At 50.4% G+C, this 13,204-nt stretch overlaps 1 protein-coding gene across 2 annotated transcripts in view; it reads left to right on the top strand.

Annotated features, from left to right (window-relative positions):
* bcas3 (BCAS3 microtubule associated cell migration factor) overlaps positions 1 to 13,204 on the top strand; it is a 282,337-nt gene that overhangs the window by 77,159 nt on the left and 191,974 nt on the right. For both annotated transcript variants that reach the window (XM_030108062.1, XM_030108064.1), the window contains exon 16: positions 5,576 to 5,726. In XM_030108062.1, the coding sequence (XP_029963922.1) occupies positions 5,576 to 5,726 (151 nt within the window). The remainder of the gene's footprint in view (positions 1 to 5,575; positions 5,727 to 13,204) is intronic.

Genomic DNA, 13,204 nt, shown 5'->3' with positions numbered 1-13,204 from the left:
CTTTGTCACCGAATCAAGAGGGCTGACGGCCGCCGCCGCGCCGTCCGCTCCACTCTCTCTGATTGGACTGCAGGAAGTGTGGGGCTGACAGCGTCCTCCATTCATCCATCCATCTGCTGCACCTTGAACCATCATCCTGTCATTCAGCCACTCAGAGTGTTTCCACATGAAATCAGCACTGAGAGTTTGATCATGACGGGAGGTGAGACCATGAAGACTCACTGGTTTTAAGTCTGTCACAGTCAGAAGAAAGATTTGAGTTTCAGTGTCTCTCAGTCGAACAGCAACAGACGAGACTTTATTGTTTTAATAGTAAATCGTCTCTGAAGGATTGTGGGTGACGGGGCTGAGGATGAGACGCTTTAATGTGACAGCGGTCAGATCTGAGGAGTCCTGGTCCGGAGGACGTCTGTGTCTTCACTTTTTAAACCAGCCTTTGTTTTTTGCCTATATATATAAAACTATATAAATGTAAGTGTTTCTAAGCAATAAATGAACTTTCATTTATTTTATTAGATTTTAAAATGGTTGAATGTGTTAGAAAATATCAACAATACATTTTTTAAATAGAAATAACTATTAAATATTAAATAATAGTTATATAATATTAATAATAGTAATATAATTATTACTATTACTATTATAACTATTAATAACAATATATATATATATATATATATATATATATATATATATATATATATATATATATATATATATATATATATATATATAACACACAGTGGGGGCAAAAAGTAAGGAAAGGTGCAAAAAAAGTTATAGTACAAATCGTAGTCAGAATAATTACAGAAAAACAAAGAAAGATCTCTCTGTGTACAACATAAACAGAAATCTTAAAATATAACAGGAACTATAATATATACAAATATATAGAATGTTTTTTGTTTTTGTGTAGCAGAGTGAATGGTGTGTGTGTGTGTATATATATATATATATATATATATATACATATATACACACACATATATATGTTTGTGTGTGTATATATGTGTGTGTGTGTGTTGTTTTTTTGTGTCTGAATCAAACAGTTTTTGATTTTACAACAGAAAGTCATTCAATGCAATGAAAACCAATACAATTTATTCTTGAAGAATAAAGAAGAGAAAAACGTTTTCATGAGGATAAACGTGCTTCTAAAATGAATATGATCAGAAAACAGCTGTTAACAACTATCTGTCGCCTCTGAAGTGTGTTTCCATCTGGAACCTTCTGTAAAGAGCTGAAGACATCATCACTGGTGCGTCAGTGTGTGACCTGAGTGAAGCTTCACTTCAAACGTAGGAGACAAGACTCAGAGTGTGTGTGTGTGTGTGTGTGTGTGTGTGTGTGTGTGTGTGTGTGTGTGTGTGTGTGTGTGTGTGTGACCTCTCGCAGCTCTCCTGCTGCAGTCTGCTGCAGCCTTGTAAACACTGACCTGCTGTAAAGGTGTGGATGTGATTTGAGGGGCTGTTTTTGCTGCTCGGCTCGCCGCTCTGCTCGCCGCTCTGCTCGCCGCTCTGCTCGCCGCTCTGCTCGCCGTTTGTTGGGAATGCAGAAATGGACGACAGGTTGTGCTTCTGCAGCGGCGTGTCCTTCACTCTCCTCCTCTGCAGCGCTGGTGTTTTATGAGAAAATGAGGCGAGCGGCGTCCTGGGAACGGGCTCTGTGTTTGCCGCCGTGCAGCGAGTGTTTTTCTAAGCTCCCTGACATGAGAAACGTCAATAAAAACACAAACCAGTCTGAAAACGTTCCCAAATAGGGCCCTTCCATAAAAGCGCTCCCCGTTAGCCTGCGGTCTGGGAGCAGGAGGCCGGGCAGGAAGCCATGTTCACACAGGCCCGGCCTGACCTCCACTCCTCGCTGGAAATAGCAGAGGGCGAGCTGGAGGGCGAGGAGAGCCGGAGAGCGGCTCCTCCGCCGCCGCGTTACCTGAGGACGAGCGGGAGAGCGGGGCGCTGATGGCTTTTCCACCGGTCCTCCCTTTCCTCTGGAAAACAGTAAATCTTGTGAAGTTTATTTTCTTTGCAGCATCTGTGTTTTATAAGGGCTCTTTTAATTTGTTTTCTCTCTGTCCGGCGGGGATCCCCGCTCCTTTCTTCCTCCCCTTTGTGTCGGAGCCTTTCTAGCCCTCCCTGCAGTCCCTCGCTCTGCCTTTCTTCTCCTCCCTCCTGTTTTCTTCTGCCTCCCTCTCTTCCCTCCTCCTGTGGAAGTTAGTGTTTTAATAATGACACTTTGGGGAATCGGGATGGTGGACTGCTGCCCTCCTCCTCCTCCTCCTCCTCCTCCAACATGTCTGGGAAAACCGTCCGGGGGCGAAAGGTAGAATGTGGAGACTCCACCACCTCACTGTCTTCCCAGCAGGACGCCCTGCTGGACCTGGACCTGCTCTGCTCTGAGCAGCTCCTCCAGGTCCGGCTGATCCTGCCGTTCACGTCTGCCCTGAGATCACCAGGATTTAATAATCCTCCAAGACCCCGTCAGGACCAGTGAAGGTGAAAATAGAGCAGCCACAGTATCTGAAGGTATCAGAAACCGAACGTCTGGAGGCCTCAGCAGCCATCGTGAGGAGCTCTCCGTGGGTCGTCTTCCTCCTCCTCCTCCTCTTCACACCTCTCCGGCGTGCCGGCCTGCCTTCAAACGTTCCCTGGCAGAATCATTCAAATGTCCGGGGCGGTTTTGCCTGAGCAGTCCCGGAGCTCGCTCCGTTCGCACGTCGCCGGCGGCCCGGAGCGGCCGCCTGTATCGGATGCAAATGGGGTATTAAAAGAGGGGAGAGAAACCTGAGATTGCATGACGACGTGCCGGCCGAGGAGAGAAGAAAGAGCGCCAAGGACAGGGAGACGGGCTCAATGCGAGAAGGGGATGCAAATGCTGTTGAGACAGGGAGGGATGGATGGATGGATGGGAGGAGGAGGAGGAGGAGGAGGAGGAGGAGGAGAGGCCGGGTCAGGTGTTGGTGTGACTTTTTGGCACGGTCCGAGTTCTTTCTCCGGGCCGCGGCGACGCGGCCCCATTTGCATTGATGGATCTTCTTTCCATGGAGATGTCGTGTATCGGCGCCCGGGCACATCACGCCCCGCTCATTAATCAAATCACTGCGTCCGTCCGCCAGGCGCTTCTCGTCTGTCTCCCCGCTCCCTCCTTCCCTGTGCGGCGCCGGCCCTCCTCCTGTCTGCACGCCGTTCACCTTGGTCCGCCCGTAGATCAGCTGTTATAGAACACAGCTCCGCTTCCACCGCTGTGACGTCCCAGCCTGACGGCCTGACAGGCAGAGCAGCTGCTTCACACAGCGCCGCGCTGCTCGGTCAGGGCTCAGGGTTCTGGTCCAGGGCCGGGCCGGGCCGGGCCGGGCCGGGCCGGGGGGTGGGGGTGTCCCGCCCGCCCAGTGTTGTTGTCCAGCAGAGTCCTGGAGGACGGGGGTCGGCCCTCTGGGGGACCACAAAGCGGACCTTTGGCAGCACTAATGAAACTCAAAGCTCCACGTTAATGATCTAAAAGACTGGAGCAAAACACTCAGCGCTCCCTTTCCGCCGGCATTCAGCCTCCTCTTGATCGCTGCTTCCTCGTCACGACCAGGCTCTCTCCTCCTCGACCTCCATTGTGGGCTTTGATGTGCTCCCTGTTTTCTTTGTGCCCTCCTTCCCCTCCCCGCCTTTCATTCCTTTATGTTTCCTGGCTGCCAATCATCTATTAACCCAACAAATGGAACAAGGCCGGCATTCAGGCCAGCATTGTGGCGCACCCGCAGGTTTGCTCTTTATTTCTTCTGAAAGCACTTGAACTTGGAATTTTCTTTGGGCTGCCCATTGAATCCTCAGGCCCCTCTGCTTTGTGGGCCCTCTTGTCACAGGATTACAAACATATTTGTTTTATCAGCCACAGCTGGAAACCCCAGAGGCGGAATATTTCAGTGTCACTGTCTCTGTGTGATTGTGTCGTTTCTCTTTGTGTTGATCGAGTCAACAGTTCGCCCAACACTCGGCAAAAGCAGCCCAACGTGTCTGCAGTGTCCTCACCAGCTGTAAATCACAGGAACACATCAGTCAGAGCCAAACCCTCCCTGTAAACAGGTCTGTCTCCACATCCTGGTCCGATGGGGTCCAGTCGGACAGAGCCAGAGTTCTGATCACAGTCCCTGTTCTGCTGCAAGAAACTACAAGCAACAGGTTTTACTGAAGCCCGGGTGAGCAGAAGGAGCTGAGCCCCAGTTTCCCTTCAGCAGGCAGCGCAGGGTTCCTGCAGCATTCAGCATGCTGGTTCGCTCTGGTGCTGAAGCTCAGCTGGAGCTCCCTGCAGGAACCATGCTAGCTAGCTCCATGAAAACCTTTTCCTCTGCTGTTCGTGCCTGAGATGAACTCTGACCGGTGAGAGATGTGGAGGTGCCAGGTGGGGTGAAGCGGTGAGGGGACAGGAGGCGGGGCCTCGGAGCGGCCCCCAGGAGCCCCTTCACATGCCTGATTATGTTAGGCTGCAGCGCCTCTGCGAATGTGAGACGAGATGCGTTATTCTGGATCGCGTGTGTGTGTGTGTGTGTGTGTGTGTGTGTGTGTGTGTGTGTGTGTGTGTGTGTGTGTGTGTGTGTGTGTGTGTGTGTGTGTGTGTGTGTGTGTGTGTGTGTGTGTGTGTGTGTGGTGCCTGTTGATTGGCCTTGATTAACGGTCTGCCAGGCACTGGAAGCAGAGCCTTTGTAACGGAGCATCTTGAGTTGGTTATTTGCAATCATTCCACAAGAGGCCTTGAACCCGGGGTTCTGTGTGTGTGTGCGTTTGTGTGTGTGTGTGTGAGGTGGAAATAAAGCTAAATATTCAGAGCAAAGTGGCAGAGAAATGTTCTTTGAAACCATTTTCCTTGTGGTTCTTTGTAGCGGAATGTGTTTTAACATTGTTTTCAGACTTTTCTGTGAGACGTTTTTTGGTCATTAGTTTAAAATCCTCCTGATGGATTTAGACCAGTGAAATATGAATCGCCTCACGGAACACCGGCACATTTCAGGATTTCCTTTGTTTCTCAACAGCTTGTAGCTCCTTCTCACCTGTAGATTGAAGTTGTTCTGGTTCATTTGAAACTTTCAGAAGTCATCATGTACCATTAAAAAAAAGCCTTTGAAATTCCCTGCATGCTCCCCGAACTCCTTTTCCGGGGTAAAACAATAATTTTTGGCTTTTTTTTTTTTTTTTTTTAATAATTACATGTAGACGCCAGACAAAAGAAAATGGACTTTTTCCTGACATGATCTGAGAAATTATTTTAGATGCTTTAATGTTGCTCTTGAAATCATGGTATAATTTCACAAGAAAGACTGATCAGAAAATAACTGCTATGTAGTTTTTTCTCTTCAATTTCCAAACTGTAGAAAAACAGGTTAGTGTGATGATTCAGAGATCAGGTTCGCTGGTCAGCTTGTTCAGGGGTTTGTATCAAACCTGGACCTGGATGGTAAATAATCTCACTGCTTCGAAGATGTTCAGGTTATTCTCAAATTCAAATAGAGTTTTAACTGTGACGTCCACTGTAATAACCCTGCGTGTGTGTGTGTGTGTGTGTGTGTGTGTGTGTGTGTGTGTGTGTCTCCTAGCCAAGCTGAGCAGTCAGGATTCGTACAATAACTTCACCAACAACAACATGGGGAACCCCCGGCTCAGCCCGCTGCCCAGCCTGACCGTGGTGCTGCCGCTGGCGCAGATCAAACAGCCCATGACCCTGGGAACCATCACCAAGCGCACCGGGTAGGTCTGTCACACACACACACACACACACACACACACACACACACACACACACACACACACTCCACAGCAGCTCCTCTTTATGGTGTACATGTGTTCTTTAGCTTCAGTGTGATCCCCTTACCTCATGATCACAGCATTCATAACTCAGTACGGCTCTGCTTCCTCCTCCTCCTCCTCCTCCTCCTCTTCCTCCTCTTCCTCCCTGCTCTCTCCCTCACACTGCTGTCGGATGTGTGTGTGTGCGCTGTTGGAGCTCAGCTCTCTGAGCTCTTCTCGCTGTAGTTTGAAGATCTCTGAAGAGGTCAGAGGTCAGCCACTGGCTCATGTGAAGCCACGCCGGTGCTGACGGAGCTTCACACACACACTCTCCTCGTGGCTCCACACACACAGGGACTGCAGCAGAAAGTGTCTGAGCGTCCAGCCCCTCCTGCTGCTGCTCTTCATCCTCCTCCTCGTCCTCCTCCTCGTCCTCGTCCTGTCCTCAGTGAGCAGTCTGACGGTCTCTGAGCTCAGGACACCAGACTCTGGCTTCCTGCTGCTGGAGGTTGCTGGGCTGTTGTATCAGATCTGGGTTCCAGATGGACTGAACTTTTCAGATCAGATGTTTAACTTCAGAGAAACCTGCTGCATGTGTAACGGAGTGTAGTTCTGCTTGACGTGACGATGGTTCTTAGTCCAGAATGGAGTGAAACCCTGCTGATGCTGTGGCTTTGCTCCGGTCGAGACGTGTGAAACAGCCTCCTTTGAACACAGACATGTTTAGGAGTGTGTGTGCTGCTGGCCGCTGAGGCGGTTTTAAAGCCGGAGCCCTGACATGACGCTGACAGCCGATAACTGAAGTGGCGGAGCGTTGCAGGCTGTTTGTGGAGGACCTAAATCCATTAATCAGCTTGTGAAAACAGTGTTTTGTGTCTCACACATCCAGCTGCTGCTCGCAGACGGGGCTTTTTTGCATAGGGTGATGAAGCACAGCCTTCCAGACCAAACACATCCTTCCTGCCCCGTCCGTTCAAACCATATTCAAGTCCCATGAAATGCGGTGGAACGTCGTGCCGGGAAGACGGCCTCCGCTCCTCGCCGCCGGCGCTCTGCTGGACCTCTGCCATACATTGAAATCATGTCGTTTTAAGAGCTTGGGCTCCTACAGGTCCAAGCTCGGTGTATTTACATAGAGGACAGGTGGCTTCACAAATATGGGCAGATTTTAATATTTCCATTTAAATGTCATTTTCATGCCCAGTTTGAATGGGAAATGCTATAATGATTCAAACAGACGGCGAGGGATTTATCTGCCGGGATATTTGATAAGAGAGCTTTGAGGATCAGGGCGGAGGTCCCGTCATGTGGTCAGAGCAGCTCCACGCTGTCATTAAGGTCACCTGCAGCCGGCATCTGCTCTGGAAGGATGATTATTGAACAGGAGATGTTTATGATGGTGTCAAGCCGCCGCCGCCGCCGCTTTGACTGCTGGAGCATTTAGCGTCACTCTCGGCTGATTTAAAGCCTCAGAAATCACATTCATAGCTGTGAGAGCTCTTCATGTTCCAGCCTACCTGCTTCTCCCACGCTCACCTTTATTTCTCCGGGAGTCACTCTGAGCTCCAGAGTCTTTACTTCACAGCCGTGCGAGGAAAGAACGAAGTCTGTCAAACTGGAATAAAACAAACAACCATTTCTGCCAACGACATTTTTCACTTTTTTTCTTGAGATTTCTGCCAGCAGATTGACTGAACAGTTTTGAGGACTTCTGTTCTTTCATTCAGTCTATGATTTGTGAAAAAAACCCCAATAAATAACATTTTAAAGTGATCACTCGCATTATAAACAGGATCAAATCAAGACCAGCGTGAAGGAACACCCTGCAGTGTATTTGTGATGCAGTTTAGTTAAAAACTGCTCTGAGTTACTGAGGTTCTATTTTACCATCCATACGTTTGCCCTCTAAAACAACCTTTAACCTACTGATAAATGTGACTGCTGTCGGCTGTTCTGCTCTCTGTTTATTATTTCTATTGAATATGAAGTCCTGAAACGATTGGGTGTTTGCTCCAGAGGCGACGGGTCCATCTAGCCTCGGTTTGTTGTGAGTTTAAGGTTTACTGTTGGACCGAGATCAGAACCGTTCATCACGTTTCCCTGCTTTGGTGTTGCTTCATGTGACCTTTGAAGGGTCCTGGTCAGAGACCCAGAACTTCAGCACAGCGCAGCTCTCTCCTGAGTGAAGCAGCCTGATGAATGATGATGCCTCCACCATGTTCCACGGCAGCCTGTAAGCTTCCCCGAGCTGTCGGCCGTTTCCCCACGTCCAGAAGACGGTTCCTCTACCACTGCAGAGCATCTCTGAGGCTTTCCAACCCCTTCATATAATGCAGTCATGATGCAGTGTGTAACACCCGCCGCATCGGCTCAGCCTGCTCTCCGTGAAGTTTGAGACCAGAGCAGATGTTCGCTGCGATCAGCTGATGAGCCTGGATGAGAAACACCTTCCCCAGCTGCTGCAGGCGGCTTCTTAGGCCTCCGTATTAACGCGTCAGGACGTGCAGCTGTGCAGCCCGCTCCTGCACGCACACACACACTAACACACTCACACACAGTCTCTGAGCGAGGCAGCAGGTTGGGCCCCCAGAGTCGGGGCTGATATCATGTGCTTTCACGGTAAACTTGCCCAGGAGTACCCGGGCACCATCTGCCTGTCTGCACAGCCAGCCCCCTCGCTTTGTGCTTTTTATACGTACACGCACTTTGGTGTGTGTGTGTGTGTGTGTGTGTGTGTGTGTGTGTGTGTGTGTGTGTGTGTGTGTGTGTGTGTGTGTGGTGTGTGTGTGTGTGTGTGTGTGTGTGTGTGTGTGTGTGTGTGTGTGTGTGTGTGTGTGTGTGTGTGTGTGTGTGGGAGACGGCGTCCGGCAGCTGTATTTACACCTGTATGAGCAGATCCCTGTTGGCAGGGCAGCGGAGGAGCACACCAGCTGCTTAACCTACATTCACCACCGAGCTGTCTTTGTGTGCACTCTGCCATGACACACACACACACACACACACACACACACACACACACACACACACACACACACACGTGCACGCTGCTGAGGCGCCTCACCCAGGCCGGGATGCTTCCTCAGACCTGTGGCTGGCCTGCAGACCACCGGCGAACTGAAGAGGCTGCAGCATCAAAGACGGCCTCAGTGTCGGCACACAGCGACATGCCGGAGCCTTCCTCCTCCTCCTCCTCCTCCTCCTCCTCCTCCTCAGAGCTGGATGCTGCTCAGCATCCGCCTGATAACCCCACTTGAAGCGAGGCCAGGTCAGAGTGGCGGACCGTCGCCAGGCTGCTCCTCCTCAGTCTGCCGGAATCCCAAACAGGAGGACTGAAGCAGAGACTGGCTTTGATTTCTGCTGCCTGCTCAGAGAGAGGCCCAGAAGAGTCTCAGAAGACGCTTAAAACACGATGATACGGCATGTATCACAGTGAGACGTAATATCTAAACCCTCCAGACCATCATGAGGGTCAGGCTGCTTGGTTAGCGCTGCTGCTGGGTGAACCTGGACCGCTGGATGGACCAGATGTTCACGCTGTGTGGAGGCAGCGAGGTGACCTGAGCCATCAGAGCTTCCAGAGCGGCAGCAGGGCTGCTGGGACAGACTGACGGCTGGACGTGACCCGCACTCTGGACGTCAGCCTGTTATTGATGAAAAGGAAAAATACAAAGATCTCCCTCCACTGAGAAGTCACAGTCACAACTTAATCTGTGTCACAGATTAACAGCAAAATATTGACTGGCAGCTCAGCCGCAGTCCTGCCAGGACAGATTTAACTTGTCAAAAAGCCTGTCAGGGTCAAATTTGGGATTTACAGGCAGACAAACTATTGCACACTTATCCCATGTACACACTGTCTGACTTTAACACAGAGAGGAAAATCCAAATGGAAGATTGTCACACGCGAAACAAAACACCATCCCGGCCAAATCCCCCTGATGACATTCTGAAGTGAGCGGCGATGAGAGCGCAGCGCGGGAAACGAGAAGGACGGCCGCCACACGACAAATGAGGGCCGCTGACCTGCTGCAGATGTGCTGAGATTACTGTAATACGTGCTGCCATTGTCTTCCTGAGCTGCAAAGGAGCTTTAAGAATGCACGACAGCCAGGCTCAGCCATTTGCACAAATCACCTCACTCCTGCCTGCTTCTAATGGCCCAGGCGGGCCGCTATTAGGGCCAGCGGGTTAAGAGATGAACGTGTGAACGATTATTGTCTGGGAGTGGGGTCGTCACCCTCGCAGGTCGATTACAGCGGCTCTCCTGCTCAGCGCCGTGCCGGCCTGAACTCCGCCGACCCACGCTAAACCCCGGCTCCCATCGTGCCGCTGGAGGCGGCGGTGCGTCACCCTGCCGCCGTGCACACTCCGTCTGCCTCCAGGGGGAAGCTGTTTACAGCCGGCTCACCGCGGCGTGAGAGGCTGAAGGACGCCGCTCTGGATTTTACTGTGTCCCTGGAAACCTCCACAGTCAGAACCACTTCACAGGATCTGGGCTGCTTTCTTGAACTCTTGAAGACTTCTTCATGTGACTGAAAACTTCTGTAGGAGCATCCATGTTGCTTTTTTCTGTATTGACACAACATGAGGATATGAGACAGAGAGCAGCTGCAGAGTCGCTATAGAGGAGAAGTAGAGTCACTATAGAGGAGATGGAGAGTCGCTATAGAGGAGATGGAGAGTCGCTATAGAGGAGATGGAGAGTCACTATAGAGGAGATGTAGAGTCACTATAGAGGAGATGTAGAGTCACTATAGAGGAGCTGTAGAGTCACTATAGAGCAGCTGTAGAGTCGCTATAGAGGAGCTGTAGAGTCGCTATAGAGGAGATGTAGAGTCGCTATAGAGGAGATGTAGAGTCGCTATAGAGGAGATGGAGAGTCGGTATAGAGGAGCTGTAGAGTCGGTATAGAGGAGATGGAGAGTCACTGTAGAGGAGATGTAGAGTCGCTATAGAGGAGATGTAGAGTCGGTATAGAGGAGATGTAGAGTCGCTATAGAGGAGATGTAGAGTCGCTATAGAGGAGATGTAGAGTCGGTATAGAGGAGATGTAGAGTCGCTATAGAGGAGATGTAGAGTCGGTATAGAGGAGATGTAGAGTCGCTATAGAGGAGATGTAGAGTCGGTATAGAGGAGATGGAGAGTCACTATAGAGGAGATGTAGAGTCGCTATAGAGGAGATGTAGAGTCACTATAGAGGAGATGTAGAGTCGCTATAGAGGAGATGTAGAGTCGCTATAGAGGAGATGTAGAGTCGCTATAGAGGAGATGGAGAGTTGCTATAGAGGAGATGTAGAGTCGCTATAGAGGAGATGGAGAGTCGGTATAGAGGAGCTGTAGAGTCGCTATAGAGGAGATGTAGAGTCGGTATAGAGGAGCTGTAGAGTCGGTATAGAGGAGATGGAGAGTCGCTATAGAGGAGATGTAGAGTCGCTATAGAGGAGATGGAGAGTTGCTATAGAGGAGATGTAGAGTCGCTATAGAGGAGATGGAGAGTCGGTATAGAGGAGCTGTAGAGTCGGTATAGAGGAGATGGAGAGTCGCTATAGAGGAGATGTAGAGTCGCTATAGAGGAGATGTAGAGTCGGTATAGAGGAGATGTAGAGTCGCTATAGAGGAGATGGAGAGTCGGTATAGAGGAGCTGTAGAGTCGGTATAGAGGAGATGTAGAGTCGCTATAGAGGAGATGTAGAGTCGCTATAGAGGAGATGTAGAGTCACTATAGAGGAGATGTAGAGTCGCTATAGAGGAGATGTAGAGTCGGTATAGAGGAGATGTAGAGTCGGTATAGAGGAGATGTAGAGTCGGTATAGAGGAGCTGTAGAGTCGGTATAGAGGAGATGGAGAGTCACTATAGAGGAGATGTAGAGTCGGTATAGAGGAGATGTAGAGTCACTATAGAGGAGATGTAGAGTCGCTATAGAGGAGATGTAGAGTCACTATAGAGGAGATGTAGAGTCGCTATAGAGGAGATGTAGAGTCGGTATAGAGGAGCTGTAGAGTCGGTATAGAGGAGATGGAGAGTCACTATAGAGGAGATGTAGAGTCGCTATAGAGGAGATGGAGAGTCGCTATAGAGGAGATGTAGAGTCGCTATAGAGGAGATGGAGAGTCGGTATAGAGGAGCTGTAGAGTCGGTATAGAGGAGATGTAGAGTCACTATAGAGGAGATGTAGAGTCACTATAGAGGAGATGTAGAGTCACATGTGGCTGCAGAGCTTTAGCAGTCAGACTTCTGAGCAGATGCTTCATGTTGGTGTTGAAGTTGTGGTTCCAGTAATTCCTTTCCATTACATGATGGTGAATTTGACCAACAAGAAGTTCTGAGAGACCGGGGACGACAAGGGAAAGGCAGCTTGTAAAACCCAACAGCCTGCTTGACCTTTGCCCCCCTGCCCTGCCTCTCTATCCATCTCCCACTGGTGTTGGTCCATTTGCCCAGCTGGAGGCTTCTGATGTGGTGTCAGCAGGAGCCCCGTGCCCAGCAGAGGGTCCACGGCGGAGCCCCCCCCCCCCGTGGAGCTCTGCCATAAGTGTTGGCTTACCGGGGGGCCCTGGTCGTTCCTGTGCCGGCGCTCCTGGACCGAGGCTTTCTGGGGCAGACGGCTGCGTCCGTCCTCCCAGAGGACCACTTCTCCTCACGTCCACGGCGCAGGACTAATTGGAGACTGTGTGCTATCGCTGGGAGGGACGGGCGGATGCGGCCGCGGCGATAAAATAAAGAAGTGCTGCAGAGTGCTTTAGTTGGCCGGGAATTGTGTTTTTTCTTGAGCGGGGGAGGCCGGCTCGCGGGGACAGAGTTCAGTCTCATCGGACCTTTATTGCTGCGAGGAAAAGGCTTATTTACTGTAAACTGTTTACGGAGCTCTGTCACTATCTCTGGACGCGCAGCATAAACACAGGAACACACTCCCACTCCTAATGTCTTGTAAACAGCAGAAACACGCAGAGCCTGACGGACAGAAATACATCCTGACACAGACACCACACTCCGGAGGACTCCTGGACACACAGGCTGCATACTTCTTCACATAATCATGGCCAACACACATCTCGCCCACACCCTCTCCTCCAAACAGGCACGCACGCTCGCCGGACAATGCAGCCGCCCGAAATACACACTCGCACTAAAAAAAGCCGTCGCATGCAAACACACGGCTCCTTGTCTCAACAATGCCTGAGTGCTGTTAGTTTTACTGCCGTCCCCGGTTGTTTTACAAATTGGATAAACTCCCCGTGCTCTTTCTCAATCTCGGCTTCCCATGGTGTGTGTGTGTGTCGTATTTACTCTCTGCACATGTACACAAGCTTTTTCAAAGACGGATGTCGAAAGAGGGACGAGCACACACACACACACACACACTCGGAGTGGGCCGCCGTGCGGCGTCTGCCAGATAGATGGACTCACACTCTGCAGACGTCCTCCGAGTCCTGCTGGA

The sequence above is a fragment of the Salarias fasciatus genome, chromosome 14, assembly GCF_902148845.1.
Source record: "Salarias fasciatus chromosome 14, fSalaFa1.1, whole genome shotgun sequence".
NCBI lineage: Eukaryota > Metazoa > Chordata > Actinopteri > Blenniiformes > Blenniidae > Salarias > Salarias fasciatus.
The sequence above is the reverse complement of the archived record's forward strand: the minus strand, read 5'-3'. Positions and strand labels throughout refer to the sequence as shown.